Source organism: Rhinoraja longicauda, chromosome 40, assembly GCF_053455715.1.
Source record: "Rhinoraja longicauda isolate Sanriku21f chromosome 40, sRhiLon1.1, whole genome shotgun sequence".
In the NCBI taxonomy this organism is placed as follows: Eukaryota; Metazoa; Chordata; class Chondrichthyes; order Rajiformes; family Arhynchobatidae; genus Rhinoraja; species Rhinoraja longicauda.
In genome coordinates this window covers 7,773,030-7,800,478 of record NC_135992.1, presented here as the reverse complement: position 1 = coordinate 7,800,478, position 27,449 = coordinate 7,773,030, and the positions used below count along the sequence as shown (strand labels likewise).

The 27,449-nt window shown below is 44.2% G+C and overlaps 1 protein-coding gene across 5 annotated transcripts in view; it reads left to right on the top strand.

Moving 5' to 3' along the window:
• LOC144611466 (CCR4-NOT transcription complex subunit 3-like) overlaps positions 1 to 27,449 on the top strand; it is a 90,940-nt gene that overhangs the window by 39,839 nt on the left and 23,652 nt on the right. For 3 of the 5 annotated variants that reach the window (XM_078430584.1, XM_078430583.1, XM_078430585.1), the window contains 10 exons: positions 1,028 to 1,095; positions 2,699 to 2,766; positions 5,548 to 5,622; positions 10,462 to 10,551; positions 11,876 to 12,004; positions 13,311 to 13,337; positions 13,455 to 13,523; positions 18,912 to 19,131; positions 20,647 to 20,789; positions 22,225 to 22,278. In XM_078430584.1, the coding sequence (XP_078286710.1) occupies positions 1,071 to 1,095; positions 2,699 to 2,766; positions 5,548 to 5,622; positions 10,462 to 10,551; positions 11,876 to 12,004; positions 13,311 to 13,337; positions 13,455 to 13,523; positions 18,912 to 19,131; positions 20,647 to 20,789; positions 22,225 to 22,278 (900 nt within the window). In that variant the 5' untranslated portion in view covers positions 1,028 to 1,070. Of the gene's footprint in view, positions 1 to 1,027; positions 1,096 to 2,698; positions 2,767 to 5,547; positions 5,623 to 10,461; positions 10,552 to 11,875; positions 12,005 to 13,310; positions 13,338 to 13,454; positions 13,524 to 18,911; positions 19,132 to 20,646; positions 20,790 to 22,224; positions 22,279 to 27,449 lie in introns of those variants that run through there. The other 2 variants (XM_078430586.1, XM_078430587.1) reach the window with 2 other exon arrangements.

Genomic DNA, 27,449 nt, shown 5'->3' with positions numbered 1-27,449 from the left:
GTTCAATGTAATAAAGTGAATGAGAATAAAAGGTTGTAGGGGCTTCAATACAAATTGTCAGGAATTATTATTAGTTAGTGGTCTTTAGGTAAGAAATAAATATTGTGTCGTGCAAGACTGCAGAAAGGTTGATCTGATGGGTCTGAGTGGAAAGAGGAAGCTCACCTTTGTGAACATGTCACCTCCTTTCTCTCCCGGATGCTGTTCTTGGCACAGATGTTTTTATTAGGCAAAGACAGTCAGTGAATATATGTTGCCCTCTTCACTTCTAATGTGAGCAATCCCCTAATGAATGGATTTAAGATTCTGCAGACCTTCATCCCAGGAACCAGAAAGCCAAAAATTTAAATGAAAGTTTTCCATATGCCTTCACTCTAGTCGCAGACTGAGCCAGTGAATGCAATTCTGGGGTCTCATTCACTGAAGCCTCCTCTAGCCATGCAGTCTAGTTACATTGAAAAACCTCGGAGTGTCCATGTCTGATACCTGGAGTCACCAGCCAACGTCAAAGCCAGCAACTCTTTTCTGGGAGTTTGTGTGGATGAACAGGTCACCATTTTGAAAAGCGATTCCATCTGTCCAGCCTGTAAAGAAGATAAATACCAGTAGCCAGCTCCTTGTTTCTACAATACCAACATATGCTGCGCTAACTGGCAGATGATCTGACCCTTTGTCAGGCTGTTATAATATGTCAGATTGTTGGCATTAAAACAAAATTGGGTTGTAAGAATTCAGAGCATGCTAACCTGTCAGATTTTATTTGGATTACAGTGAATCGGGTTGTGACATCTTCCATGTAGCCAAGCCATAGTGTCTTTGTTAAAAATGTCACACTGTGATTTAGGGCATATTGGGTTGAGGATCATTATAGTGTGTTGAGCTGAGGGTCAATTAGTGTGATGGAGTTATGTACCAGATTACATTTTTGACTGTTAGTTGCCTGTTATGGTTTTTCCTCTGTGTTTGATTGTGATGAATGTTGTTTATGATAATCTGTAGAGATGCTAACTGTAAATCTCTCTTGCAGCGCACTGGAGCATGGTTTTAAGGCACTGACTGATCGATCAGTCATGGCTGATAAGAGGAAATTACAAGGTAAGGTCATTGTGTGGATTGTGACAATTTGTTTGGAAGGGCCATTTGCATGCAGTATGTTGGGGCTGTTTCTCATCAAAAACAAAGTATCTACGTGTCTTGTCTATGCAAGAATTGTGATAAAGGATACCTGAACTTGTTCGAGAGTGTGGCAGACGTTTGATCTCCCTGATCCAGACTGTTGGGCAAATCCCCTCATATGGTTCATTCAGGTCACCATTCAGGATTAGAAAACACTCATGTCAGGTTGATGGTGATTGCATTTTTATCAGATCCTTGATAAACACGCTTTCAATTTCCCATGGGATTCTTTTGCAATATGATCTATTTCTTACTTTTACCCATCCCACTCCCAGCTCTTACTCTGTACAGAAATGGCTTTAATATTGTCCAATTATAGGACCAGTAACAGATGAGTGAAAAGTTAATTTAGCTTGAGTAAAAAATACAAACACAAAGGAATTTTCAGAATGGCTTCTTTGTATTTTCATGTCACGATTGCAAATTCCGTTATGGTTATCAGCCCATTGTGGAATGTACCGAACTCTAAAGAGAACCTGTGGCTCATGTGCTGCCAAGCTTTATTCTGATCAAGGATTATTTTAATAACAGTTTTAGAAAAATGCTATGATTATAGATTTGCTGATGCTCAACAGATGCTGTCGATGATCAACAGATGCTGGGTGTGATCCTCGCTCTGCAAACACAATGCTTCACTATGGAGAGAGTCTCTCAAACTTTGTACAAATATGGGCATTGTAGAGTTCAAGCAGGTCTTTGAGGGGAAAGTAAGTGCAGGAGTTGTTCAGGGGGGCTATGGGGGAAGTAGCGCAAGTTGGTGAGGAGGGGAAGAAAGTCATGCAGTTGGGGCAGGATAGAGTAGTCAATGCTAGAGTTTCAGGATAAGGTGCTGAGCTGTCAGTGTAATCCTGCTGAGCAAAAAGATGTGAGGGATTTGAGAAGAAGAGGCATTAAGCAAAGTATTCCAATAAAATGAATCATTGACTAATGTACCAGATACCATTCTATATTATTTGAAATATGCATATTTAAACAAATTTTTAGCTGCCACTGTCCTGTTTGGTTTAGTTTAGTTATGCAGCGCGAAAACAGTCCCTTCAGCCAACCGATTACGCGGTAACCAGCGATCCCCGCACACTTACGCTATCCTACACACACTAGGGACAATTTACAATTTTACCAAGCCAATTATCCTGTATTTCTTTGGATTTTGGGAGGAAACTAGAGCACCTGGAGAAAACCCACGCAGGCCACGGGGAGAATGTACAAACTCCATACAGTCAGCACCCCGTAGTCAGGATGGAACCCGGGTCTCTGGCACTGTAAGGCAGCAACTATACCGCTGCGCCACCGTGCGGCCCTATTGTTTAATTAAAATAAGTGACTGTAATCCATATGCTGCAATATGTTCCTAGATTATCTAAAGTTATTGTTTAAGGTTTTGATTGGAGGTGGGGTGACATTCCACACTCAGTTCCCACCAGGTTGAAATTAACTTGGAATATGGAATCATTACAAGCTCGAATGGAAACTTTAGTTCAAATGAAAGGCTAATTCCTTCAATTTTTTTAAAATTCTGCAGGAGAAATTGATCGCTGTCTGAAGAAAGTCAGTGAGGGTGTAGAAACCTTCGAAGACATCTGGCAAAAGGTAGAGTTGGTGAAAGTTGACTGTTCCATTCCTGTACCTACTGGCTCAGGCCCATAATCTTTTCAGTGGGTGCCCACCTCTAGATGCCAGAAACCATTGAACCATTTTGGAGATTTGCAAGTTATACCCCATTAGCAAACATTTCAAACTTTAATCCCTCAAAAGCCAAATATTATTTTCCTAATAAAGATTGTTATAAAATCCTCAAAACGCCCCCATTTCTTTCTGCATATCAATTGTACAACGGTATGTTGTTTTATCTTTTCAATTTGTAGGAAGGAACTGCAGACGCTGGTTTAAAATCAAAAATAGACACAAAACGCTGGAGTAACTCAGCATCTCTTTTGATGTTTTCAATGCCTGGCTTACCTTGTTTGTTAACAAACTAAATATGGTAACATATGCCTTCCTTGCCTACTCTCCTCACTCCAAACTGCCCTTGCTCCAGTTCATAATCAAAAAACTGCTGTCTATGTCAAAGAACAAGCCATATTAAGAATCACAACAGTAATTAAACAAGAGCACTGTTATTTTATCGAAATAGTATTGTTTTGAATTTCATATTAGAACTTGTGGGGGCGGTTCATAGTTTTTGTTTCAGTATTTCTTCTATACTAATGGAAAGCAAGCTAGTGGAAGAAACACACCATGGAGTTTGTTCTTTATTATAGCTTTTGCTCTTTGTAGAATAGAGAATAAAGTTTCTTATTCTGAGTTGCTTGTGTTAGTTATAAAATGCTTGATCTGTACAGGCATATGCATTTGAAAAGGTCAAGTAAATCAAACATTTTATTTCATCTTTGGATTTACCTTTGTTATACATCGCCTTTTGAGATTAAAAACCATGAATTCACATTATAATGCAAATCAAGTCTGCTGATACTGAACTTCTACTGGTCTTTCACCACTGCCTCCGCCTTCTACACCACCACACTTTCCATTTATCTTGCATAACTTAAAGAGTGCATCGAAACTATTCACTGACTGGGTTCATTTCCCTAAATTACTATTTTCAGACGAGGAGCAAATTATTATTTTTTTTTGTTACATTTTTTCACAATGCTCCTGTGTGTTTTATAATACCATAACATCCCATAGCAATAGAACTAGTAAGATTTGATGTGACATTATTGGTCCTGTTCCCAGTCACCTCTGCTCATCCATAGGCACCCTCTGCCCATATACAGATAGTCTCTGGCCACTCGTTACTTCCTCTGCCACCCCAAGTCCCTTGAGTTTACTTCATTAGCTGATCTTACACCTATTATGTATTAACTGGTTCCCCATTATTTACCTGACTATTCTTATCCTCAAAATTCTATTAGATTAATCAAAAATACTTTTGTACTCATAATATGTTTTTTTATATAGTCGTATGCACCTCTGTCCATCTCCATTTATTATATTTATCCATTTATATCATTGTCACCATTCCTTATTTCTAGTTAACTCTCTAGAGTTAGTAATACCCATCTCCAGGTAGTATTTAATGGGATGATTGGGAAGGACCGGGGGGGGAGGGGGGGCTATGAGCAATGACTATCATCAGAATTGATGTCTCTAAACATTAAAGTCAGTGAAATAATCTTTATTATCTAATAATAGATTTAGTTTAGTTTAGAGATACAGCGCAGAAACAGGCCCTTTCGGCCCACCGGGTCCGCGCCGACCAGCGATCCCCGCAAATTAACACTATCCTATACCCACTAGGGACAATTTATTTTTTACATTTACCAAGCCAATTAACCTACATACCCGTACGTCTTTGGAAACCGAAGATCTCGCAGCAAACCCACGCAGGTCATGGGGAGAACGTACAAACTCCGTACGGACAGCACCCGTAGTAGGGATCGAACCCAGGTCTCCGGCACTGCATTCGCTGTAAGGCAGCAACTCTACCGCTGCGCCACCGTGCCACCCAATTAGTCACATTACCTTCTAGGCAAGGAAATGCTGCAGTCTTTTCAGCTTGGTTGCCTGTTGCAGAAGCTGCTGTGTGAACTGCAACTTAAAATAAGCTAAAATATGGGAGATGGTGGGTTTTTGAGGTTTGGAGTGGGTAAGGAAATGGAACATTTTGAAATGAAGTGTTACAAGGCACATTCACCATTTCTATGGAACTAATTACTTTAAAGTCAATTTCTTAAATTCACTTGCTGACAATTGTGCTACTTGGGGCCAAAGAGCCATTGAGCATAAAAACTCTTTGGCCCACCAAGTCCATGCTGATTATCAAGCTCCCAATTAAAATAATCCATCACAGATCCTGTTTTATTTTACCTCACGTTCCCTTCAATACCCCTCAGACCACAGAGATAATTGCAAATTAAAGAGAGTGGTGAGTCTGTGGAATTCTCTGCCACAGAAGGTAGTTGAGGCCAGTTCATTGGCTATATTTAAGAGGGAGTTAGATGTGGCCCTTGTGGCTAAAGGGATCAGGGGGTATGGAGAGAAGGCAGGTACAGGTTACTGAGCTGGATGATCTGCCATGATCATATTGAATGGCGGTGCAGGCTCGAAGGGCCGAATGGCCTACTCCTGCATCTATTTTCTATGTTTCTATGAAAACATAAGAATCTGGATTTCACCTTTTTTTAAGAGTACAGATAGATGGGTAAGTGAAGTTCCCCAAGCACAGTGCTAAATATCATGGTTTGTTGATCAAAGCTGCATTTAACTGTGCATAGCATAAACAGAAACTCTGGGAATGCTGAACCTTTAACGTGAGGCAGGTAGGCTTGGTTGAGCGATGACTCATTCTAACAATCTTCTTGTAATCAGGTTCACAGCGCAGCAAATGCAAATCAGAAGGAAAAATATGAAGCTGACCTGAAGAAGGAAATTAAGAAACTACAGGTGAGAGAAAATAAACAAAGCTTTGTTTGACCATGTACTGCCCTAGGTGCTGAACAAGCTGATCTTAGCTGCCCTCTCAGGAAGTTGGTAGGTTTGGTGCAGCACTGTTCGAAGAGTGGAGATCACTGGTGCAAGCAGACAGATTGTGAATTTACACCGTTAATCTAGAATTTAGAACAGCACAGGAATGGGCCCTTCAGCCCACAATGTTTGTGTCAAACATAAAGCCTAGCTGAACTGATCTCATCTGCCTACACTTGATCCATATCCCTCTATTCCCTGCACTAATGTGCCTATCTAAAAGCCTCTTAAATGCCACCATTGTACCTGCCTCCACCACCACCCCAGGCAATGTGTTCCAGGCCCCCAGCATTCTCTGCGTAAAATAAAACTTGGCCCACACAACTTCATGAAACCTATCCCTTCTCACCTTGTAGCGATGCCCTCTAGTGTTGGATATTTCCACCCTGGGGAAAAAGGTTGTGGTCAACCCTATCTATGGCTCTCATAATATTATATACTTCTATCAAGCCTCCCCTCAACCTCCAAAGTTCCAGAGAACGCAATCCCAAGTCTAACCAACCTCTCCCTGAGGCTGAAATGCTCTAATCCAGGCAGCATTCTCTGCAACAAATAGCTTGTGTTTCTCATATCCCGCCCTACCCCCTCAAAAGTTGCCAACTTCACATCCATGTGTGCCAGAAAAGTTTAAATTATACAGCGTATGCATGACCCTGATATTGTCAGAGCCCACACCCCCCATGGGAACCTATAGGTGAATGCAATTTTATGTTTTCTGCTCAGTGTGATTCCAACCAATATGATAATGTGCGAAAGCAATAAGTTTCTTTTTGTGCAGAATGCAATTCCATGTGTTAATTCTCCTTCCTGTTACTCACATCTATATGGCATCTTTTTCCTGTTCAGTATATTGTTAAGTGCAAACACCAATGTAAAGCTAAGCAGGAGAGCACAGCACTAAAGGATTCCTGGCTTAGAATGTAGCAGAAATTCATGGTTCTGATGTGAATATGAATGGTTTGATTTTTGTCAAAAGCTGTGAATTGTGACACAACAGAACAGACGTTGCACCATTCTGACATTCTCTCAGACCTATTGTCTTCATGTTTGTCATTGGCTGAATAGGTGTGCTGAGATGCTGCATTTGCAGCTTTACAGGCCTCAATGTTAAAGCCACTCAGTGAGGGGTCATGTTATCCCAAGGATTTAGAGTGGACTGAAAGCTGCATTTGATAAACAGGTTAGATAATGACTGGATAAAATATTTTGATAGATGTGCATGACATCATTGGCAAGGCCAGCTTGCTATTACCATTATTGCCATTCTTAATAGTCCTTGTGAAAATGGTGGTAAATTATATTCGTGGGCCATGGTTGTCCGTTTGGTGAAGTTGCTCCCACAATGTTAACAGGCAGAGTTTTCCATAGTTTTCCCTTACAACAATGAAGAAACAGCAGCATTAGGATAATGTATGAGCTGGGAGAGGAGTTAACGTGGTTATTTCTCTCTGGATGCCATTCTAGTTGGTAGAGGTCAGGAGTTGTGTTTCAAACGATTCATGGTGAGTTGTTATGGTACATTTTGCTGCTGATACGTACTACAGGCATGGTGTGCCGATGGTGGTGTGAGAGAATTTTTAGAACGGAGGATTGAATGTTAATCAAATGGAACCGCTTTGTCGTGTTGGAGCTACATTGATCTAAGCAACGGAGAATATTCCGTCACACTCTTAATTTATCTGTTGTAGATGATGAGGTGGCAGCAGCAAGTACCCCTGCCCTAGATACACACATATCTGTAATTTTATTGTGGGTGGCAGAATTAACTATCTGGTCTGCATGAACCCAAGAATGTTAAAGACGGTCAAAGAATGTGTGTCAAAGAGATGTAGTAGAATGAAGTGAATCGATTTTAATGCAAAATGAGCCTCATCTGGTTTGGTCGTGTACTTCCCTAGCTTCAAAAGGAAGAATATAGAAGTGTTTGAGCTCATCCTTGTCATGCTTGAACAAACTAGAAATTCACAAATAAGTACTTGGATAAACAGTGGGTGGTGTGTACAGGGTGGAGGGCATAGAGACATAGAACTATGGAGCATGGAAATAGGCCCTTCAGCCCAGCCCCACTTGCCTATGCCTCGCCCATATCACTCCAAACCTTTCCGATCCATGTCCCTGCCAATCTGTATACTAAAACTCTCGTTTGTTATCTTGTTTGTGACTGAACTTCAGCCAAAACAGTACACGATAGCGCGACAATTTTAGGCCCACCTTACTCAGCATTGTCACTTTAGTGGTTTTATTGAAATCGGTATTATATTTTTTAAGTTATTCACATTTTAAAGTTTAAAAGGAGAGGAGAGGGAGGGGAGCAGGGAGGAGGGAGGGAAGGGAGTGGGGGAGAAGGGAGAGGGGGGTTGAGGAGAGAGGGGAGAGGACAGGGTGCTGCACCAATGCAGGAGAGGTTTGGGCCCAACGGGTCCACTTGGTCTAGTTGTCTTTTAAATGTCGCAACTGTACCTGCCTCTCATCACTTTTACTGGCAGCTTGTTCCGTATATGGACCACACATCCTCTGTGGAAAAAAAAGTTACCCCCTGGGTCCCTTTTAAATCTTCCCTGTTGCACATTAAACCTACACTACACCCTCTTGTTTTAGACACCCCTCCCTGGGGAAGATACCATGGCTATTCACTTTGTCTATGTCCCTCATGATGTTATCAACTTCTCTAAAGTCACTGTCCATCCTTGTATGCTCCAGGGAGAAAATACACAGCCTATTCAACCTTTTCCTGTAATTCAAACCTTTCAGACCCGGTAACATCCTTGTATATAGAAAATAAGCATAGGAGTGAGCCATTTGGCCCTTCGAGCCAGCAGCACCATTCAATATAATGATGGTTGATCATCCAAAATCAGTACCCCGTTCCTGCTTTCTCCCCATATCCCTTGATTCCGTTAGCCCTAAGAGCTATATCTAACTCTCTCTTAAATATATCTTGTTTGCACCTTTATGACATCCTTCCTGTAGCAGGGCGAACAAAACTGTACACAGTACTCTGAATGTAGCCTACCAACATTTTGTACCATTGTTACAGACAATTCACGACTGTATTCAATATCCTGATTGATGAAGGCAAGCATGCCAAACACTGTCTTCACTTCTCTGTCTACCGGTGTCAGAAATTTAATGGAACTATGTTCCTGCCATCCTAAGCCTCTCTGTTCTACAACCCTCTTGCGGCCCTATAATTTACTGTATAAGTCCTCCCCTGATTTGTCTTACCAAAATACAACACCTCACACTTATCGAAATTAAAACCAACCTGCTATTCCTCAGCAGGTAAGAATTTCATAGTTCTGTTTTTGGAAATATGACAATAAAACAATTTTTGACATTTGCCCAGTCCATCAAGGTCCCGTTATAATCTTAGATATTCTTCTTTACTTTCACTATACCCCAACTTTAGTGTCATTTGCAAACTTACTAACCATGCCATCTGCATTCATTTCCAAATCATTAATATAAATAAATAACAAATAATGAAGCCGATCACTATTGTCCAGTGTGGAAAAAACCTCTACAACCACCCTCTCTCCCCTGCCTTCAAGCCAATTTTGTGACCAATTACCTAGCTTGCCTTGGATCCCATGTGATGTAACCTTCTAGACAGCCTACAATGCGGCACCTTGTTAATGGTCTTGCTATATAGTCGATGTAGATATCGTCTGTACTGCCCTCGGTCACTCTTCAAAACAATCAATCTAATTCGTGAGACATGATTTCCCACACATGCAATCTTGCTGACTATCCGTAATCACTCTTTGCCTTTCCAAATACATGTAGATCTTGTCACTCAGAATCTCCTCTGATTAGTTACCCACTGCTGATGTTAGACTGATTGTCTGTAGTTCCCAGGCTTTTCATTGCAGATTTTCTTAAATAGAGGCACACATTAGCCACTTCCCAGTCACCACATTCATGCTATCGAAGAAATAACTGTCTCTGCCAGAGTCCCTGCAATTTCTTCCCAGCTTCCCACAATGTGCTAGGATATACTTGATCAGGTCCCAGGGGTTTGTCAGCATGAGTTTTAAGACCTCCAGCACCTTTTATGTTTTGTCTATTGTCTTCAAGCTTTCACTATTAACTTTCCCAAGTTCTCTAGCGTCCCTGTCTTTCTCCATAAATACACGAGAAGTGATTCATTCAACACCTTGCCCATCTCCTGTGGCTCCACACGTTAACAATGTTGTTGATCTTTAAGGGGGCCTATAATTATCTCCATAGTTACTATTTTGCCCTTAATATATGTAAAATCTTTTGATTCTCCTTGTCTGCTAAAGCTATTTCCAGTCTCCTTTTCATCCACTTATTTTCCTTGTGTATATTCCTACACTCCCTATACTCCAGGGATTCACTTGATCCCTGCTGTCTATATCTGACGTATGCCTCCTTGAGCATAACAAAGAGTTTCACAAAATCTATTGCTTTTAGGTGTGACTGAAATATTAAACCGAGTTTTGAGATGAATTCCCCCATAGCAAAACTATTCGTGAACCTGTTAAAATATTTGTGAAATATAGCATTTTGGAAGAATTATTGGCATTCAAAGTAATGAACGAATAAGGAGACTGCCGAGAGGACTACACAGAAGTGTCATCCCATTTTCCTCTAGTTTTCCGTTAAAACTATGTTCTTTTCTCAAACATACTTGGGAGACAACATAAAAACGAAAAAGCAGTAGACGATATACCTTTCATTCTTACGTACAATATCAATTCAATTTGTTTGTATTGTTGTCTTTTATGTCTACAGAGGTTACGAGACCAAATAAAGACATGGGTGGCCTCCAACGAAATTAAAGACAAGAGGCAGTTGCAAGAAAACAGGAAACTAATTGAGACGGTAATATGTCACCTTGCATCCTAGAGTGCCATTGCTCCATTCCATAGCACCTGTTGGCTCAGTCACATCATGTCTGGTACCTCCTGGCACTTCTTTTACTATGTCCCCACCATACGATGCATTTTCATGTAATGTAAAACAGCACATACTTGCTCATGGGAACGTTCCCCTTGACCTTCCTGTCATTTGCGATAATGCCCGTGTGCAACAAACAGTGAGGAGAAAATTGACTCCCACGACATTGTTCCAAAGCACAGTTATAATGCAGTTACATATTGTAACCATTCAATGAGTATGGCACCAACTAGAAAAGTGACATTATCTGGCCTGGACTTAGTAAATTCTGCCCTCCCCTTTCTGCAGTTAGCACAATGCAGTTCCCTACAAAGGAGGAAGATTTTCTTTGGCTAAAGGGTGGTAAATCAGTGGAACTTATTGCCATAGACGGCTGTGGAGGCCAAGACATTGTGTATTTTTAAAGGGGAGATTGCTAGATTCTTGATTAGTAATGGTGTCAAAGGTAGAAAGCAGGAAAATGGGGTTGAGAGGGAAAAATAGATCAGCTATGATCGAATGGTGTGTAGACTCGATGGGTCGAATGGCCCAAGTCTGCTCCTAGGTCTTATGGTCTAAATACCTTCCCCTTTGGTTTCAGTGTCTGCCCTGATATTGGACAACTGTCCTCAGTAAGACTGCGGGAACATTTTGTGTGTTTCTTACTGTCATGTTTAACCTAGCCCACTCTTTTTAAAGCCCCACTTCCTGCTTGGTTTTTGGCAGAATAATACAGACATCCTTTTGTCCCTGCACCTTATGTAACCAGCACTTGGCTGCTGCATGAAAATATTGCTGAGGCTCCTGTGTGATGTACAAGGCCACAGAATGAGTGTGTTTTTTTATTGAAGTCATTTGTTTGATGTGTTTTGGTGGTAATATTTATATTAATGTTGTGGTTCTAATTCAGTACTGGAGAGGTCTAAATAGGCTTTGTGCATCCCCACGTTATGCCGAGGTTTCAGGCTTGAATGGTGGGCCATCTTGACATTCAAATCTGCTGGCTTCTGTGGTTGGGAGATTCACCTGTTCTCCTGTGGTTATTTTTTGATCGTTCAGACTTCCACCTGCGAGAGTGAGAAGGAAACCTGTCACCTCCTCCCTGCGAGCGTAGCTCATGTCAGTCAGTCTCGGAGGAGTCTGTGGCATGTCTTGGTCAGCCGAAGGAGGTTGATGGTGGGGAAGCAAGTGGGGTGGGGCTATAGAGAATGCAGGGTACAATTTTTAAATCTGAGTTTGCAGTTCAAGTATTTAAATCTTTTCTATGAAGCAAATGGAAAGGTTCAAGATAGTGGAGAGAGAAACAAAGACCAAAGCCTATTCTAAAGAAGGGCTGGGATCGGCGACAAAGGTGGATCCTGCACAGAAGGAGAAGGAAGAAATCTGTCAGTGGTTGACGGTAAGTGATGGCAGGGCAGTCAGAGTCTTTCCAGAGGCGCAGTGCTGTGTAGAGTTATAGAGTCATACAGTGCGTAAACAGGCCCTTCGGCCCAACTTGCACACTCCGACCAACATGTCCCAGCAACACTAGTCCTACCTGATTCTTTTGGCTCATATCCCTCTAAACCTGTCCTATTTATGTACTTGTCCAAATGTTTCTTAAACTTTGGGATAGTTTTAAATGCTTAAACATTTGTCGACACACTTCAATCAGTCTGAGAACTCCCAATGCCACTGATCCCAGACGTCAGTAGCATTCAGGGGAAGAGGAGAGTAAGTGGTGAGTCTGAAGTTCCCACTTCAGGAATGCTGCTGGAATTGCTCCCTTGTTTCTTTCTCTTTTGTATCTTAAATTCATTTCTGAGATTGCTTCCTTTTGGCCCTTTTTATTTCAATTTTAGCCAATTCACACTGCAAAACAAGAGGATGATGACAATCTAACCTTCCACTGCCTGGGAGGTTTTATTAGACCAAAAGCACCCTATCAATAAAAATTGTTGCTCTTTGTTCACAAGCCTGTTGTAAACGCTGCTTCTGCTGGCAGTATAATACCACTGTCACCTGTGATGTTACCCAGTCTTCCCCAGGTATGGGCTTAGTCACTGGAAACAGCCACAGTCCATTTACCCACAAGTGTTGCTGCATTGGGTGTTAACTTAGTGTGCTGCTCAATGTTGCAGTAGAATATCAGTTAGGAACCTGAAGGGGAGAATGTTAGCGTGTGTAGGTGCCTGAAACGGCCCTGGAATATCTCTGGATTTTGAAGCCTGGTCCAATTGGAAATAATCTTACCTAAAAAGCAGATTTGCAGTTACATTCTCCCTGTCGGCGTTTGTAACTATTACCTTCCAATAAATTTCCAAAGCAATTAAGATTTAAAAAAAATTGGCTTATGACACCAACCCCACCAACTCATGCCAAGCCTGGTTTGGAGCTGATATTTCAGTAGTTATTAGACCCATTCTTTGATTACACTTTTGGTTGATCATGAATGCCTGAGTTGTTGGATTAATGTTTTGTTACAACCATCTGGAAAAGATGTCTCCACTTAACCGATGCTCTACTTTCCGATGTTTGCTATAAGATTGTCAGCATAATCTACTCCCCTGTGTATCACCCTGCACCGTTACACTCTGGCAAAGAACTTTTGACAGCAGCCTTTCTTAAGTGCATCATTTCTGATGTTTAGAAAGTGATTCTAATTAATCTCACAAATCTCTTTTTCTTTCCCTTCCCATCCCGCAATGTGTCGTCTTCCATTTCAGAATACGATAGACTCTTTAAATATGCAGGTGAGCGGCATGGCTAATTTAGTTTGAAATGATTTTAGCTTAATTATTGTTGATTTATTTTTGAGCCTCTTACTACACTGTTCGGATCAGCGAAGGTAATCATGTTGCTGTTCCCAGGTTGATCTCTTTGAAAGTGAAATGGAAACATTGTCAGCGGTGACAAGGAAAAAAAAGGGTGAAAAAGAGGTAGGAATAAGCGCTTTCATTCAGTTTACATGTTTAACTTGAATGTATGTGCCTGCTATTGTATAATGTTGAGCATTTGTTTAATACTTGTTACTGAAAAACCTGGTGCATACAACTTAAATTTCTGTTACTATGTATACTCAATTTCCTGCAAACTCCCATGCAAACTTCTCGCGAACTCCTCAGTCCTCCGCATATTGCTAATAGTTTTGTTCTGCTACTCACATCCCAGCCACTGCGTGGTCTGAGTATGTCTAATATTCCGCTTACCGTATAACTCCGAATGCCCCTTGCATTCCTGTTTCTGTAACGTGTTGTGCAAGTCTCACCCCTCTTAACGGTTTACTGAATAGCTCTATGTTTTGCACTGCACACTTGCTACCGAAACTCCATGGTAAAGTACCCATGGAAGGATTGTTGATCTAGTACAGGGATCTCCAAACTATGGCCCGCCACGAGATTTTATCCGGCCCGCGGCAAGCTCTTAGGCGGCGGGGACTGGAGGCAGAAGCTGCCGGCGAAGGTTCACCGGAGAACGGATCGCCACCGACCCAGAGCCGGGACAAGGCGAGAGATCGCAGCGCTCCCTCGAAACTTCCCTCCTTGCCGCCGCTGTTCACCCCAGTGAGAGAGGGGGGAGGGAGGGGGGGAGCGTGGGGGTAGAGGGAGCAGCGGGTGGGAGCGGGAGCGCAGGAAGGGGGAGGGTGTCAGAGGGTCCGGTGGAGGAGCGCCGCCACTTGCGGGTGCTGCTCCCTCCCTCTCTCTCTCTCTCCCCTCCCTCCCTCTCTTTCTCTCCCCCTCTCCCAGCACCAGCGAGATCTCCGCCGCTCCTCCACTCTCTTCCTCGGCCCCGTCTCCCTCTAAACACAAGTGAAATTTCCCTCCTCGCCGCCACCGCCGCTCACCCCGGGGATGCGGGCCTTCTGTACAACAACCACACTTGTGTTTGTTCTTGTTTCGCTGCGTTAGAGACGGGGCCGGGGAAGAGCGTGGAGGAGCGGCGCAGATCTCGCTGGCTCTGGGAGAGAGGGAGGGAGGGAGAGAGGGAAGGATCAACACCCGCAAGTGGCGGCGCTCCTTCACCGGACCCTCTGACACCCTTCCCCTCCCCTCCCCGCGCTCCCGCTCTCACCCACTGCTCCCTCTACCCCGACTCTCTCCCCCTCCCACTCTCTCTCCCCCCCACCTCTCTCTCCCTCTCCCTCTGCGCCTCTGCCCCCCTGCCCCCTCCCCCCCTCTCTCTCTCTCACTCTCACTCTCTCCCTCCCTCTCTCCCCCCCTCTCTCCCCCCCTCTCTCCCCCCCTCTCTCCCCCTCTCTCCCGCTCTCTCTCTCCCCCTCTCTCTCTCCCCCTCTCTCTCTCCCCCTCTCTCTCCCCCCCTCTCTCCCCCCCTCTCTCCCCTCTCTCTCTCCCCCTCTCTCCCCCTCTCTCCCCCCCTCTCTCTCTCCCCATCTCTCTCTCCCCCTCTCTCTCTCCCCCCCCTCTCTTTCCCCCCCCCCTCTCTCCCTCTCCCCTCTCTCTCTCCCCCCTCTCTCTCTCCCCTCTCTCTCTCCTCTCTCTCTCTCTCCCCTCTCTCTCTCCCCCTCTCTCTCCCCCTCCCCCTCCCTCCCCCTCTCTCTCCCCCTCCCCCTCTCTCTCCACCTCTCTCTCTCTCCCCCCCACCCCCCAGTGGTGGTCACTGTATTTTTTCTGTTTTATAAATAATTGTGTACCTATGGTATATATATATTCCAATATTTCAAGCTCTTTTTAAAAATTGAATATTATTTATTTGTTGCCATATAAACCGAATGTAAACTAACCTAATCTAACCTAACCACAGTTTAACCTTTTCTAATCTAATCTAACGTAACCTAGTCTAAACTTTTTTGAGTTCATTAAATTTATAAAACTTCTTTATTTTTTCCTACGCCCCGCAAAAATGTGCCAAATATATAATGTGGCCCTCATGATGAAAAGTTTGGAGGCCCCTGATCTAGTACAATAATGCTTTCTGATTATTCACTCCCCATGTACAGCAACCTTCCTTGTTTTAATTGTGGTCGTGTTGCTGTCAAGAAATATTTCCTTTTTATACTCTAGGTTAAAAATGCCACAAGAATGTGTTGATATAGAATTGAAAATTCGTCTAATTAAAACATTGGGAAACTAAAGTCATCATCATCTGCCCATTTGCCATCATCCTTAATTCTTCTCTCCAACCAGTCTTAAACAGAACCAGACTATTAGCAATTGCAGGACCCTGCTCAACCCAAAGCTGCACTTCTTATCCATATACGCTATTCCTTTCATAGGTAGCTGCATTCGTGACATTTCTCACCTATCCCTGTCCTCTCCAGACTGGGCTAAACCAGCTCTGTCCTTCTCTAAATCAGTTAATCCAAAACTCTTCAGCCCAGCATATCTGGCAACATCTCAAGAGCTTGCCCAGACACTTTCCAGGTTGTAGGATCCTCATGGGCCTGCAGCTTTGACACCGAATGTACAGACATTAAATGGAGCCAACAGGTCCCTGTTGATGAGCAGAGACAGGTTACGGTTTGGTTTTGCAAGCGCAGTCTTTGATTTAGGTGAGCACACATGCGCCAATTCTGGATGCACCACAGTAGGTCAAGATTGATGTCCAGAGCTTCCTGTGTCCTCCGGGAACTCAACAATAAACTAAAATACTGGGGACTCATTGTCAAATCAGAGAGTTGCTAGATTTGTGTATCCTACTCTTCATCGTCTTATCACTGATCTCCTGATGCCTCGTATTTAAAATGTGTTTATTTCCCTCTAAAATCAACTGATTCCTGTAATCATCTACCCCCAGCTGTAGCTTTTCTCCCCAGCAGCCGGCTTTTCTCTTCAATACAACCCCAACATCCTCTACCTCCCAACCCAACTGGTCATCTACACCCTTACGGCCATTCTCTTTACTTCTCCTAATATTCTCTTCACTCAACCCAATGCATCCTGACTCTTTGTCAACTCATCCCATCCTTCCTCCCAATGCAAACTGTCCTCTTACCTCCAATACATTCCCGGGAGGACAAATGTGGGGGAGGGAACGCGGTGGGAGGGACTCAGCATCTTTGCCCCAATGCTGCTTTCTTGCCACCATATGTGTCCTCGCACTTCCCCATCTCAGTATGTGCACAGCACCAGGTGATCCATCCCCATGTCCCCCCTTCACACCGTGTCACACATCCTCCTTCACCCAACCATTCCCCAAAATAAAATGTCTGATCACCCCGCTCAGCAACCTTCGGAAGAAAAGAGTGTCCCTTTTGTGCACAGAAGTAGATAGGAATTAATTTCCCTGTCAGATACCTCTTGTGAATAAATGGATCTGAGTGTAAGTCAGCTTGGCACCGTTATTGGCATTCTCACCTTTGATTGTACCTCTGTGAAACCTCGTGTGTCACACGTGCCTCTGAGTCAGAAACTTCAAGCAGCTTCAGAACTGCTTCAGAAACGTGTGCTGTAAGCCTGGCACTTTGTTGCATTTTTAAAGAGCACTTTGCTGCAAGCACCACCTTTTGGATGTTAAACTCAGGTTCAAGAGCTTATCAGGTCACTGTAAAAAAATCCCAAACCAATCTTTTGGGGAGTTGGCGCCTCAAACAAAATTTATTTGCCATTCAACATTACTAAAATGAACCGTAACTTGTCCTTGTCTCATTGCTGATTTTGGGAGCTTGGTGTGTGCAAATTGGCTGCCCCGGTCTCCTGCATTACAACAACAGTGCCTAGATTTCCAAATGACTTAATTGGCTGCAAAGCACGGAGACATCCTGAGAGGCATGTGAAAGGTGCTGTAAAACTGCATCTTTTTTTCTTTTGTAGTGTGGGCCGCTCTTATATGCCGAAGGCGCGATACAAATACAATCTGATGGTATTTATTATCTGATATAGTACCATTACCAAATCTATTGTAAAAACAAGAACCTTTAGTTTAGGTTTTAATTTTAGAGATACAGCACGGAAACAGGCCCTTCGGCACACCGAGTCCACACCGACCATCGATCCCCGCACATTAACACTGACCTACATACTAAGGACAATTTTACACTATACCCAGCCAATTACCTGTACATCTTTGAAGTGTGGGAGGAAACCGAAGATCTCGGAGAAAACCCACACAGGTCGCAGGGAGAACGTACAAACTCCATGCAGACAGCACCATTCGGGATTGAACCCGGGTCTCAGGCGCTGCAAGTGCTTTAAGGCAGCAACTCTAGCACTGTGTCACCGTGCTGCCCTACACAATTACAATTACAATCATAGCCTTTTACACAATTTTTATTTATTGCGGTACTTTTAATAACTGTGTTTTCAAACAGCTTTAAGATCAGCATTGTGAGTATTGAGCATACGGTTTGGTATCACAAAATGCTGGAGTAACTGAGGGGGTCAGGCAGCATCTCAGGAAAGAAGGAGTGGGTGACGTTTCGGGTCGAGACTTTCCATCAGTCTGAAGAAGGATCTCGACCCGAAACGTCACTCATTCCTTCCCTCCTGAGATGCTGCCTGACCCGCTGAGTTACTCCAGCATTTTGTGATACCTTCGATTTGTACCAGCATATGCAGTTATTTTCCTACACATACTGTTTGGTATGTCTTACGCAGTTTAAAAGATGCACCATGACATTTCTGCCTGGCAGCCAAGCAACAGCAGATTATTCACAGAGGTGCGTCGGACCTCTACCAAGGTTTCATGTCAGAAACCCCCTGTGAACATGTCACGGGTGTGAGGCTGTGGCACAGTTGTCGACACTGTCACCTTGGAATCAAAAGATTGTGGGTTCAAGCCGTTTTCCTGGTACAAACCTTGAGGCTCATAATCTTTGCTGACTCTTCAGTGCCTGACCACTTCAGTGTCAGATGTGCCCGACACTCTTCAGGGTTCTGGGTGAGACATTAAACTGAATCACTATAAAATATAATACTATTAGCATTTTGTGAAAACAACAGTGTTTTCTTCCAGTGTCCTGGTAATATTTATCCTTCAACTAACAACTCCAAAACAGATTAATTGATCGGTCTTATCACTGTTTGTGGGTTCTTGATTTATACAAATTAACCTTTATGTTTCCCTCTAAAGTGACTGTAAATACATTTCTAAAGTCAGTAATTTGGCTGACGAATTGGATAGGGGTCTAAATGCAAGCTGTTTGTATTTTAATATGGTAGATAGCAAGTCATCATCGATGGACTAATTGAACTTTGTTTCCCAGTCTCTCCACTAATGGTACAAAATGAGTGAACGTACACCAAGATAGTGTACGTTTAATAATAATAATTGGGGGCTGCTGATGATGAGCCTTCCGAGACTCGTTAATAGATTTAAATATGATCCGATTGCTCAGCTTTTGAATCTAACCCATGGAAATCCTCCTGCAGAAACAGGACAGGCTAGAAGAATTGAAGCATTACATCGAGAGGCACAGGTACCACATTAAAATGCTAGAAACTCTCCTGCGCATGTTAGACAACAGCACAATAGAAGTGGACCAGATTAAGAAGATCAAAGATGACGTTGAATACTACGTTGATTCCTCTCAGGACCCAGACTTTAAGGAAAATGAGTTTTTATACGATGATCTTGATCTTGAGGACATTGGTAAGTATTTTCAGCCAAATGACTAAAATACTTTAAACCAGCCAGTGGAAATTGTCTGTGAGCGTGCATGCATTAACCTTGCCCACTGGTGGAAGATTTTAACATTAACATTTTGATTTTAACATAATAATTATATTATTCATTGTAATAATGAATTATAACAGCTTGAGTTGTAATTCAATGCCCTTTTTGTTGAACTGATTTGATATATTTTATCTTTCTACCATGTAAAATGGCCAACAGGCTGTTGTTAGTTGTTGTCATTACTAACAAACAGTTTAGGAAGAATAAGAGATGATTGCTGGTAAATCACTACATGTGCTCAAGAACGTTGTGCTCTGTGTAGATGCCGCCTGTCCCGCTGAGTTACTCCAGCATTTTGTGTCTACCTATAAGATGGCAGCTCATTTACATTGCAATAGATTGAGATAAGGTAGCTTTGTAGAAAGTATAATTGAGACTTGGAGATATTTGAAGACTTTAGTTTGCTAGTTTAGAGATACACTGAGGATACAGACCCTTCGGCCCACCGAGTCCATTGCTGACCAGCAGTCCCTACACACTAAAACTATCCTACATATACTAGGGAAATTTTACAATTTTACCAAAGCCAATTAACCTACAAACCTGTATGTCTTTGGAGTGTGTGAAGAAATCGGAGAAAACCCATGCAGGTCACGGGGAGAATGTACAAACTCCATGCAGACAACACCAGTGGTCAGGATCGAACCTGGGTCTCTGGCGCTGTAAGGTAGCAACTCTACTGCTGCGCCACTGTGCTGCTCCACCATGTGGCGCAGAGAGAGAATGCAATATAAAGTTGGAGCATGAACAAAGGAATAAAAATTGCAAGGGATTGACAGATAAATTGTATGGTGTGGTATTGCAAATGGAAGGTAATCTGTTTAAACTGCAGTAGCAAGTGCTGATATCAGCTAAACCATTTATTGAATGAGATAAAACTGATACTTGTTGAAAAATCTGATGTTAAATGTCGGGGGGGGGGGGGGGGGGGGGGGGCGATAATTGTAGTCAACAAAATAACTCGGTAGCTATTAGGACAATTAATTTTCAGGAATTAGAGGTTACTCTCAACAGAAACTGTGGTAAGGCTGAAGAAAATGTGCTAGATTAAGATTGATAGTTTAAGGAAGACTTCTAAACTAGCAAACAGCTGAGCCTGTTCAGAGAAAAGGGCTCTGGATTAGCTTATTTAGCTAGTTAATGACATGTTGAGTGCAGCACTGTTGATTGGGTGTTACAGAGTGTCTCTGACACACTAGCCATCATTACTCCTGATCCCAATCAGGAGACCTTCAGGTGCTGCTAATTTAGCCCTGGGAGACTGGGGAAGGGAGGGAGGGAGGCTGGCTGGCCGGCCAACCAACCAACAGTGCTGAGTGAGGAGGGAATCCACCCTCTGCTTCTGCGCCATCACAATGCCTTGTCGGACATGGACAGCAGCCTGACCAATTACGCCTTTCGGTTTTAATAGCCCTCATTCCATTTTTGCAGCACAAACATCAATAATGGCAACATCACCAGCAAGCAACAGTAACAGCAATGTGGAAGATGAACTTTTTAACCAGTGTAACAGTACTCCCACCTCTACAACCTCAAGTTCTCCTGTACCCCTCAGTCCAGCCAACCAGTCTGCGGTGAGTAATTCCGTGCCCTTTGTGCTGAATGTGCTGATTCTGTTTTACAAGTCTTTGAGAGAAGAACTTGTCAAAAACAATTACAACGTCTCCTGGCTCGGCAAGGTCAGAAGGAATTGTCCATTTTGGGGAAAGTCAAATGCTGATCCGGGTACTGGCTGGTAATGTAATTCATTGCTATCTTCTCTCCAACTTGTATCCACCCACTGGATCATATCAGGTGGTGGATATATCTTGTGCTGCATGTTTGTGGATTGTTGTGTCTCAGCTGGTAATGAGAGAAGCCTTGATGCCATGGACTGGGCAGGTCTGTTGCATTTGCTATTCCCGAGTAAGATACTGGTCAAATACAGATTTTTGGTGTAAGATTGTCTTCTAATTTATAAATATTTCAAGTTAGGATATTGCTCTTATTTTGTGGAAGTATTTCTCCTACTCGGCTCTATCTTTACATGTTCCCAATGTTGGGGTAGTCCAGTACAAGAGGCCACAGTTTAAGAATAAGGGGTAGGCCATTTAGAACAGAGATGAGGAAAAACTTTTTCAGTCAGAGAGTTGTGAATCTGTGGAATTCTCTGCCTCAGAAGGCAGTGGAGGCCAATTCTCTGAATGCATTCAAGAGAGAGCTAAATGGAGCTCTTAAGGATAGTGGAGTCAGGGGGTATGGGGAGAAGGCAGGAACGGGGTACTGATTGAGAATGATCAGCCATGATCACATTGAATGGCGGTGCTGGCTCGAAGGGCCGAATGGCCTACTCCTGCGTCAATTGTCTATTTATATCAGCGGCAATGTGCTAAGAGGTACTTTTTATTCATCTTGCTGTATCTTGGCTTAAATGCTAATTGTTCAAGTCTTTGTTGTTGGATAACTGCATCACAGTCTATCAAGTTTATCAATTTATGGGCCTTCTGCACTGAGGAGAGAATCTTGGAAGTGTCTTGCCATCTCAACCCGATCATGCTCAAAAATTATTGGGTATTTATCTCGCACCTGCTACATGCTTGGGGTCTCCTTTCTTGGATCAATCTGGATAAATATCTTCCTGAGGACTGAGGACTATCTTACTGAAGGCTTCTGAACAGTCCTTCCATAAACTAGGGTACCATCTGATTCACCTCTACCTCATTGGGTACATTGAGGTACATTGAGCAGTCTGAAACTGCTGCGCTACAATGCTGAGACCTTTATTCTGAACTCTATCTTCACCTTTGCTTTACCTATTGTACTTGAGTTTGGCCTGATTGTATTTGTGTATCGTGTTAATTGATTAGACAGCATGCAAAATAAAGCTTTTCACAGCACCTTGGTACATGCGGCAGTAATAGGCCTAAACCTGCCTAGATTTCGTAGAAAGGGTGCACTGAATCATGGAATCATTGTGACGTTAAGCTGTTTTTGTGCTAATTTTTAAATGTTTTTTTTTTTCCCCCTCAGGAAAATCATGAAGATGAAAGGAAGCGGAGTAGGTCAGACAGTGAGATGAGCATGGTGAGTCTGCTTTCACAGTGGGCAAACTGCACTCTGTATTGTAAAGAATGTTTGTCATCAAATTCAGCTTGGGGCCCTGGTTTGTTTCTTGCTGCGTAAAATCTGTCCATTTGGGAACTGCAGTACAAATGGAACATTATTATCAGAATCTGTATTTAAGGCATTTGGAGTCTTAGAGTCTTGCAGCATGGAAACAGGCCCTTTTGCCCAACTTGCCCACACCGACCAACATATCCCATCTACACAAGTCCCACCTACCTGCGTTTGCCCCATATATATCCCTCTAGACCTGTCCTATCAATGTACATCTCTAAATGTTTCTTAATCGTCACAATAGTACCTACCTCAACGGCGGTCACGGTGGCGCAGCGGTAGAGTTGCTGCCTTACAGCGAATGCAGCGCCAGAGTCCCGGGTTCGATCCCAACTACGGGTGCTGTCTGTACGGAGTTTGTACGTTCTCCCCGTGACCTGCGTGGGTTTTCTCCGAGATCCTCGGTTTCCTCCCACACTCCAAAGACGTGCAGGTTTGTAGGTTAATTGGCTTGGTAAATGTAATAATTGTCCCTCGTGGGTGTAGGATGGTGTTAATGTGCGAGGATCGCTGGTCGGCGCGGACCCAGTGGGCCGAAGGGCCTGTTTCCGCGCTGTATCTCTAAACTAAAAATTAAAAGCCTCCTCTGGCAGCTTGTTCCACACACCCACCACCCTCTGTGTAAAAAATACCCCTCAGATTCTATTTGTAGGGTTTTACTGCCCTGTCAATTCATAAAGGGTTGATATAGGTTTTCTCTGGGACAGCTCATTAACTGATTGCTGGGAGAGCCATATTTTCCCTTTAGCCCTGAGGAAAATATCCATCTTTCATGTACTGCCTCTGTGATGCATTGACGCTTACAGTGCAAGGAATTGTACCTCACATTGTCAGAGCGGGCAACATTCTGTCACATTCCATAGTCTCATTATCGATGAAAATAAACCTGTATTATGCAAAGTATTGCAGGTGCTGGAAATCTGAGATGGCAGAGTCACACTGGGTGTAAGATGGTCGGGTGAACTGTTGGGTCCATACTAGCCCTCTGAAGGAGCAATCGAGCTAGTCCTCCCCTGCCCTTTCCTCAAAGCCGAGCAAGCTCTTTCCTTTCAGATACTTACCCAGCTCCCTTTTTAAGTGATACAATAGACTCTGCCTCCACTGCTTTCTCCAGTAATGCATTCTGTTCCTAATCATTTACTTGTTTTTAAAAAAATGTTCCTGCTCCTGTCACTTTAGGTTCTTCATTCCTTGTCACCCAGTTCTTGACCCCCCCCCCCCCCCCCCCTGCCAGTGGGACCAATCTTTTTACCTGCCTGTTTATACCTTTTGTGATTTCAAGTTCCTTCATCAGCTCCCATTGCAACCATTTCTGTTCTCGGGCTTCTCCAGCCCCTCCGCAAAATATATCTTCTTGCTAAATATCTCCTGTACCCTTTAAAGCTTGAACGTTATCCCTAAAATGGGGCAGTTTGGGCAGCACGGTGGCTCAGTGGTAGAGTTGCTGTCTAACAGTGCCGGGGACCTGGGGTTCGATCCTGACTACCGGTGCTGTCTGTACGTAGTTGATATGTTCTCCCTGAGACCCGTGTGGGTTTTCTCCGGGTGCTCTAGTTTTTTCCCCACACTCCAAAGATGTACAGGGTTTGTAGGTTAATTGGCTTTGGTATTATTATAAATTGTCCCTAGTGTGTGTAGGATAGTGTTAATGTGCGGGGATCGCTGGTCGGCGAGGCCTTGTTGGGCCGAAGGGCCTCTTTCCACGCTGTATCTCTAAACCTAACTGAACAGAACAGGATACAACACTCTAGTTGTGGCTAAAACAGCTTTTTCTAAAGGTTTATCATGACTTTGATCTTTTACTGCTTGCCCCGATTTATAGTGCCAGGTATCCCATATGCTTTTTTAACCACCTAGTCAAAGAAAAATGCATGAATTGACTCTAGAATTGTGCCCTGGAGCTTGTGTTCTCATTTTTCCTACCAAGACGGAACGCCTCACATTTCTTTGAATTAAATTTCATTAAGGCCCTTATGTTTAAATCATTGTGGAAATTCTGCCAAGTACACCCAAGACCAAAGTCAGTACAAGAAAGTAAATCAGTGGTGTTGGTACTGATCCCCTGTGAATTCCATTGCACACTTCCCTCCAGTCCCAAAGCCTGGCTTACACGATTGCTGTTTCCTGTTACCTCCGCCAGTTTTCTTTTTGGGCAGCCCTCTTTTTGTCTGGCGTTCAGTCTTGGTCATAAGCCTATTATTTGGCACCCAATCACAGACTTTTATACAACATTTCAACTGCATTTCTGTTACTTCATCAAAAATAGTCCATTAGACACACTTTGCCTTTAACAAATCTGTTCTGGCTTTCTCCATTAATGTGCAATTACACAAGTTATCTCTGTCCATGATTGTTTCTGGAACGTTTCTCACCTCCAAGATTAAACTGACTGATGTGCAGTTTCTGGGTTTATATCTACCCTGATTTTTGAATGTGGGTGTAATATTTGCAGTGTTCTGGACCTTGGGTACCACCCCTAATAAACCCTATGGCGGCGCTTGCAGACAAAGCGGCCCCACGCTCTCCCGATTTTTCGAGTGTTTCCTCAAGTTTGTCAAGTTTGTTAAGTTTGTTAAGTAGACAGTATAGTCGTGAGTTCTTGCTGGACAAGAAAACAACAACAACATCAACAACACTGGAAGCTACGCTTGCAGAGGAACTTAGCGGCCTCAGAATACTCTGCCTGACCTCGGCCTCGAGTGCTGCCCCCCGGCTGGAAAGGAGACGCCGTAGGCGGTGTGAGAGGAGACGCCGCAGGCGGTGTGAGAGGAAGCAGAAGAGGGGTAAGCGCGGAGGCATCCGGGCTAGGCTAGCGGCTAGCCCACACAGACCGGCTATTCCGAGCATGCTAATGGCTAATGTACGCTCACTGGACAATAAAATGGACACTATAAGACTTCTCCGGTCGACCCAGCGCGAGGTGAGGGAATGCTGTGTTTACGTTTTCACGGAAACATGGCTTAATGACAACTCCGCTGTTCAGCTCGACCGGCTAACATGCTACCAATCGGACAGAGCTACGGTTAGCGGGGGGAAGACTCGCGGCGGCGGTGTGATTGTTTACATCAGTGATGCTTGGTGTCGGGACGCTGTGTTGGTCTACAAACACTGTTCTCAGCTGGCGGAGTTTATGTTTGTGAAGTGCCGGCCTTTCTACCTCCCGAGGGAGCTAACAGCTATCCTGTTAGTCGCTGTTTACATCCCTCCCAGTTCCAACAACAAGGACAGAGAGGAGGCACTCTGTGAACTGTACCGGGCCATCTCTGAGCAGCAGACAGCACACCCAGATGGCTTTCTCATCATAGCTGGGGACTTCAAGCATGCTAACCTAAAAACTGTCATGCCTAAAGTATACCAGCATGTTGATTTCCCAACACGAGAAAACAACACCTTGGACCTTGTTTACACGACCATCAAAGGAGCATACAAGGCTTCCCCCCTCCCCCACATCGGCCTCTCTGATCACCTCACCGTTCTGCTGAAACCGGCATACAGACCCCGGGTGAAAGTCACCAAACCAGTTTCAAAAGAGGTACGTGTGTGGTCAGAGCTGCACTCCAAAACTGCTTTGAGACTACAGGCTGGGACATGTTCAAGCAGGCAGCAACATACAACAACACAACCAACATCCAGGAATACACAGACAGTTACAGGCTACATCACCAAATGCATTGATGATGTGACCCACACCAGAGCCATCACCATCCGGGCTAACCAGAAGCCATGGCTGACAGGGGAGGTCCATGGGCTGCTGAGGGTCCGCAACGTTGCCTTCAGAGAGGGCAATCCAGCCGGTCTCAGAGCAGCCAGGGCCAACCTTTCCAGTGGCATCAGGAAAGCCAAACAACACTACACCCGGCGTATCACAGCCCACTTCAGTGACAGCAGAGACACACGGAGCCTGTGGAAGGGTATTAGGACTATCACGGACTACAAACCTTTACCACAGACCTGTGGCAGTGACACCTCTCTCCTGAACGACCTCAACGGCTTCTTCGCACGCTTTGAAGCACAGAGCAACACACCTGCGCAGAAAACAACTCCCCCCCAACGACCAGGCTATTTGTCTGTCTCCAGGCAGTGTGAGGAGCACACTGTTAAGGATTAACACCCGAAAAGCTTCTGGACCTGACAACATTCCTGGTCGTGTGCTAAAAGACTGCGCAGCTGAGCTCACAGATGTCCTCACAGACATCTTCAACATCTCCCTGAGCCAGGCTGTTGTTCCCTCATGCTTCAAAGAAACCACCATCATACCTGTGCCCAAGAAGTCTTCTCCATCCTGCTTCAACGGCTACCGCCCTGTAGCGCTGACTTCAACCATCATGAAGTGCATCGAGAGGCTGGTCATGAAGCAGATCAGATCCAACCTCCCTCCCTCCCTGGACCCGTTTCAGTTTGCATATCGAGCTAAGCGGTCCACTGAGGATGCCATCTCCTCTGCTCTACACCCAGCCCTCACCCACTTGGACACTAAAAACTCATATGTTAGGATGCTGTTCATAGACTTTAGCTCAGCATTCAACACCATCATCCCCCAGCAGCTGGTTTGTAAATTAACAAATCTGGGCTTCAGCCCCCTTCTCTGCAACTGGCTGCTGGACTTCCTCACTGCCAGACCCCAGTCTGTGCGGGTCGGCAGCAACACATCGGACACCATCACGCTGAGTACGGGGGCCCCACAAGGATGTGTGTTAAGCCCCCTGTTCTTCACCTTGCTGACCCACGACTGCACACCCACCCACAGCTCCAACCACTTCGTCAAGTTTGCGGACGACACAACCGTGGTGGGTCTCATCAGCAACAACGACGAGACCCACTACAGGAAGGAGGTGAACCAGCTGGCCGCGTGGTGCACAGACAACAATCTCTTCCTGAATGTGGAGAAAACAAAGGAGATTGTTGTCGACTTCAGGAGAACGCACACCCAACACCCCCACCCACTGACCATCAATGGTGCTGCTGTGGAGCAGGTGAGCAGCACCAAATTCCTGGGGGTGAACATCACCGAGGATCTCTCCTGGAGCAACAACACCACGTCCATCGCCAAGAAAGCCCAGCAGCGCCTCTACTTCCTC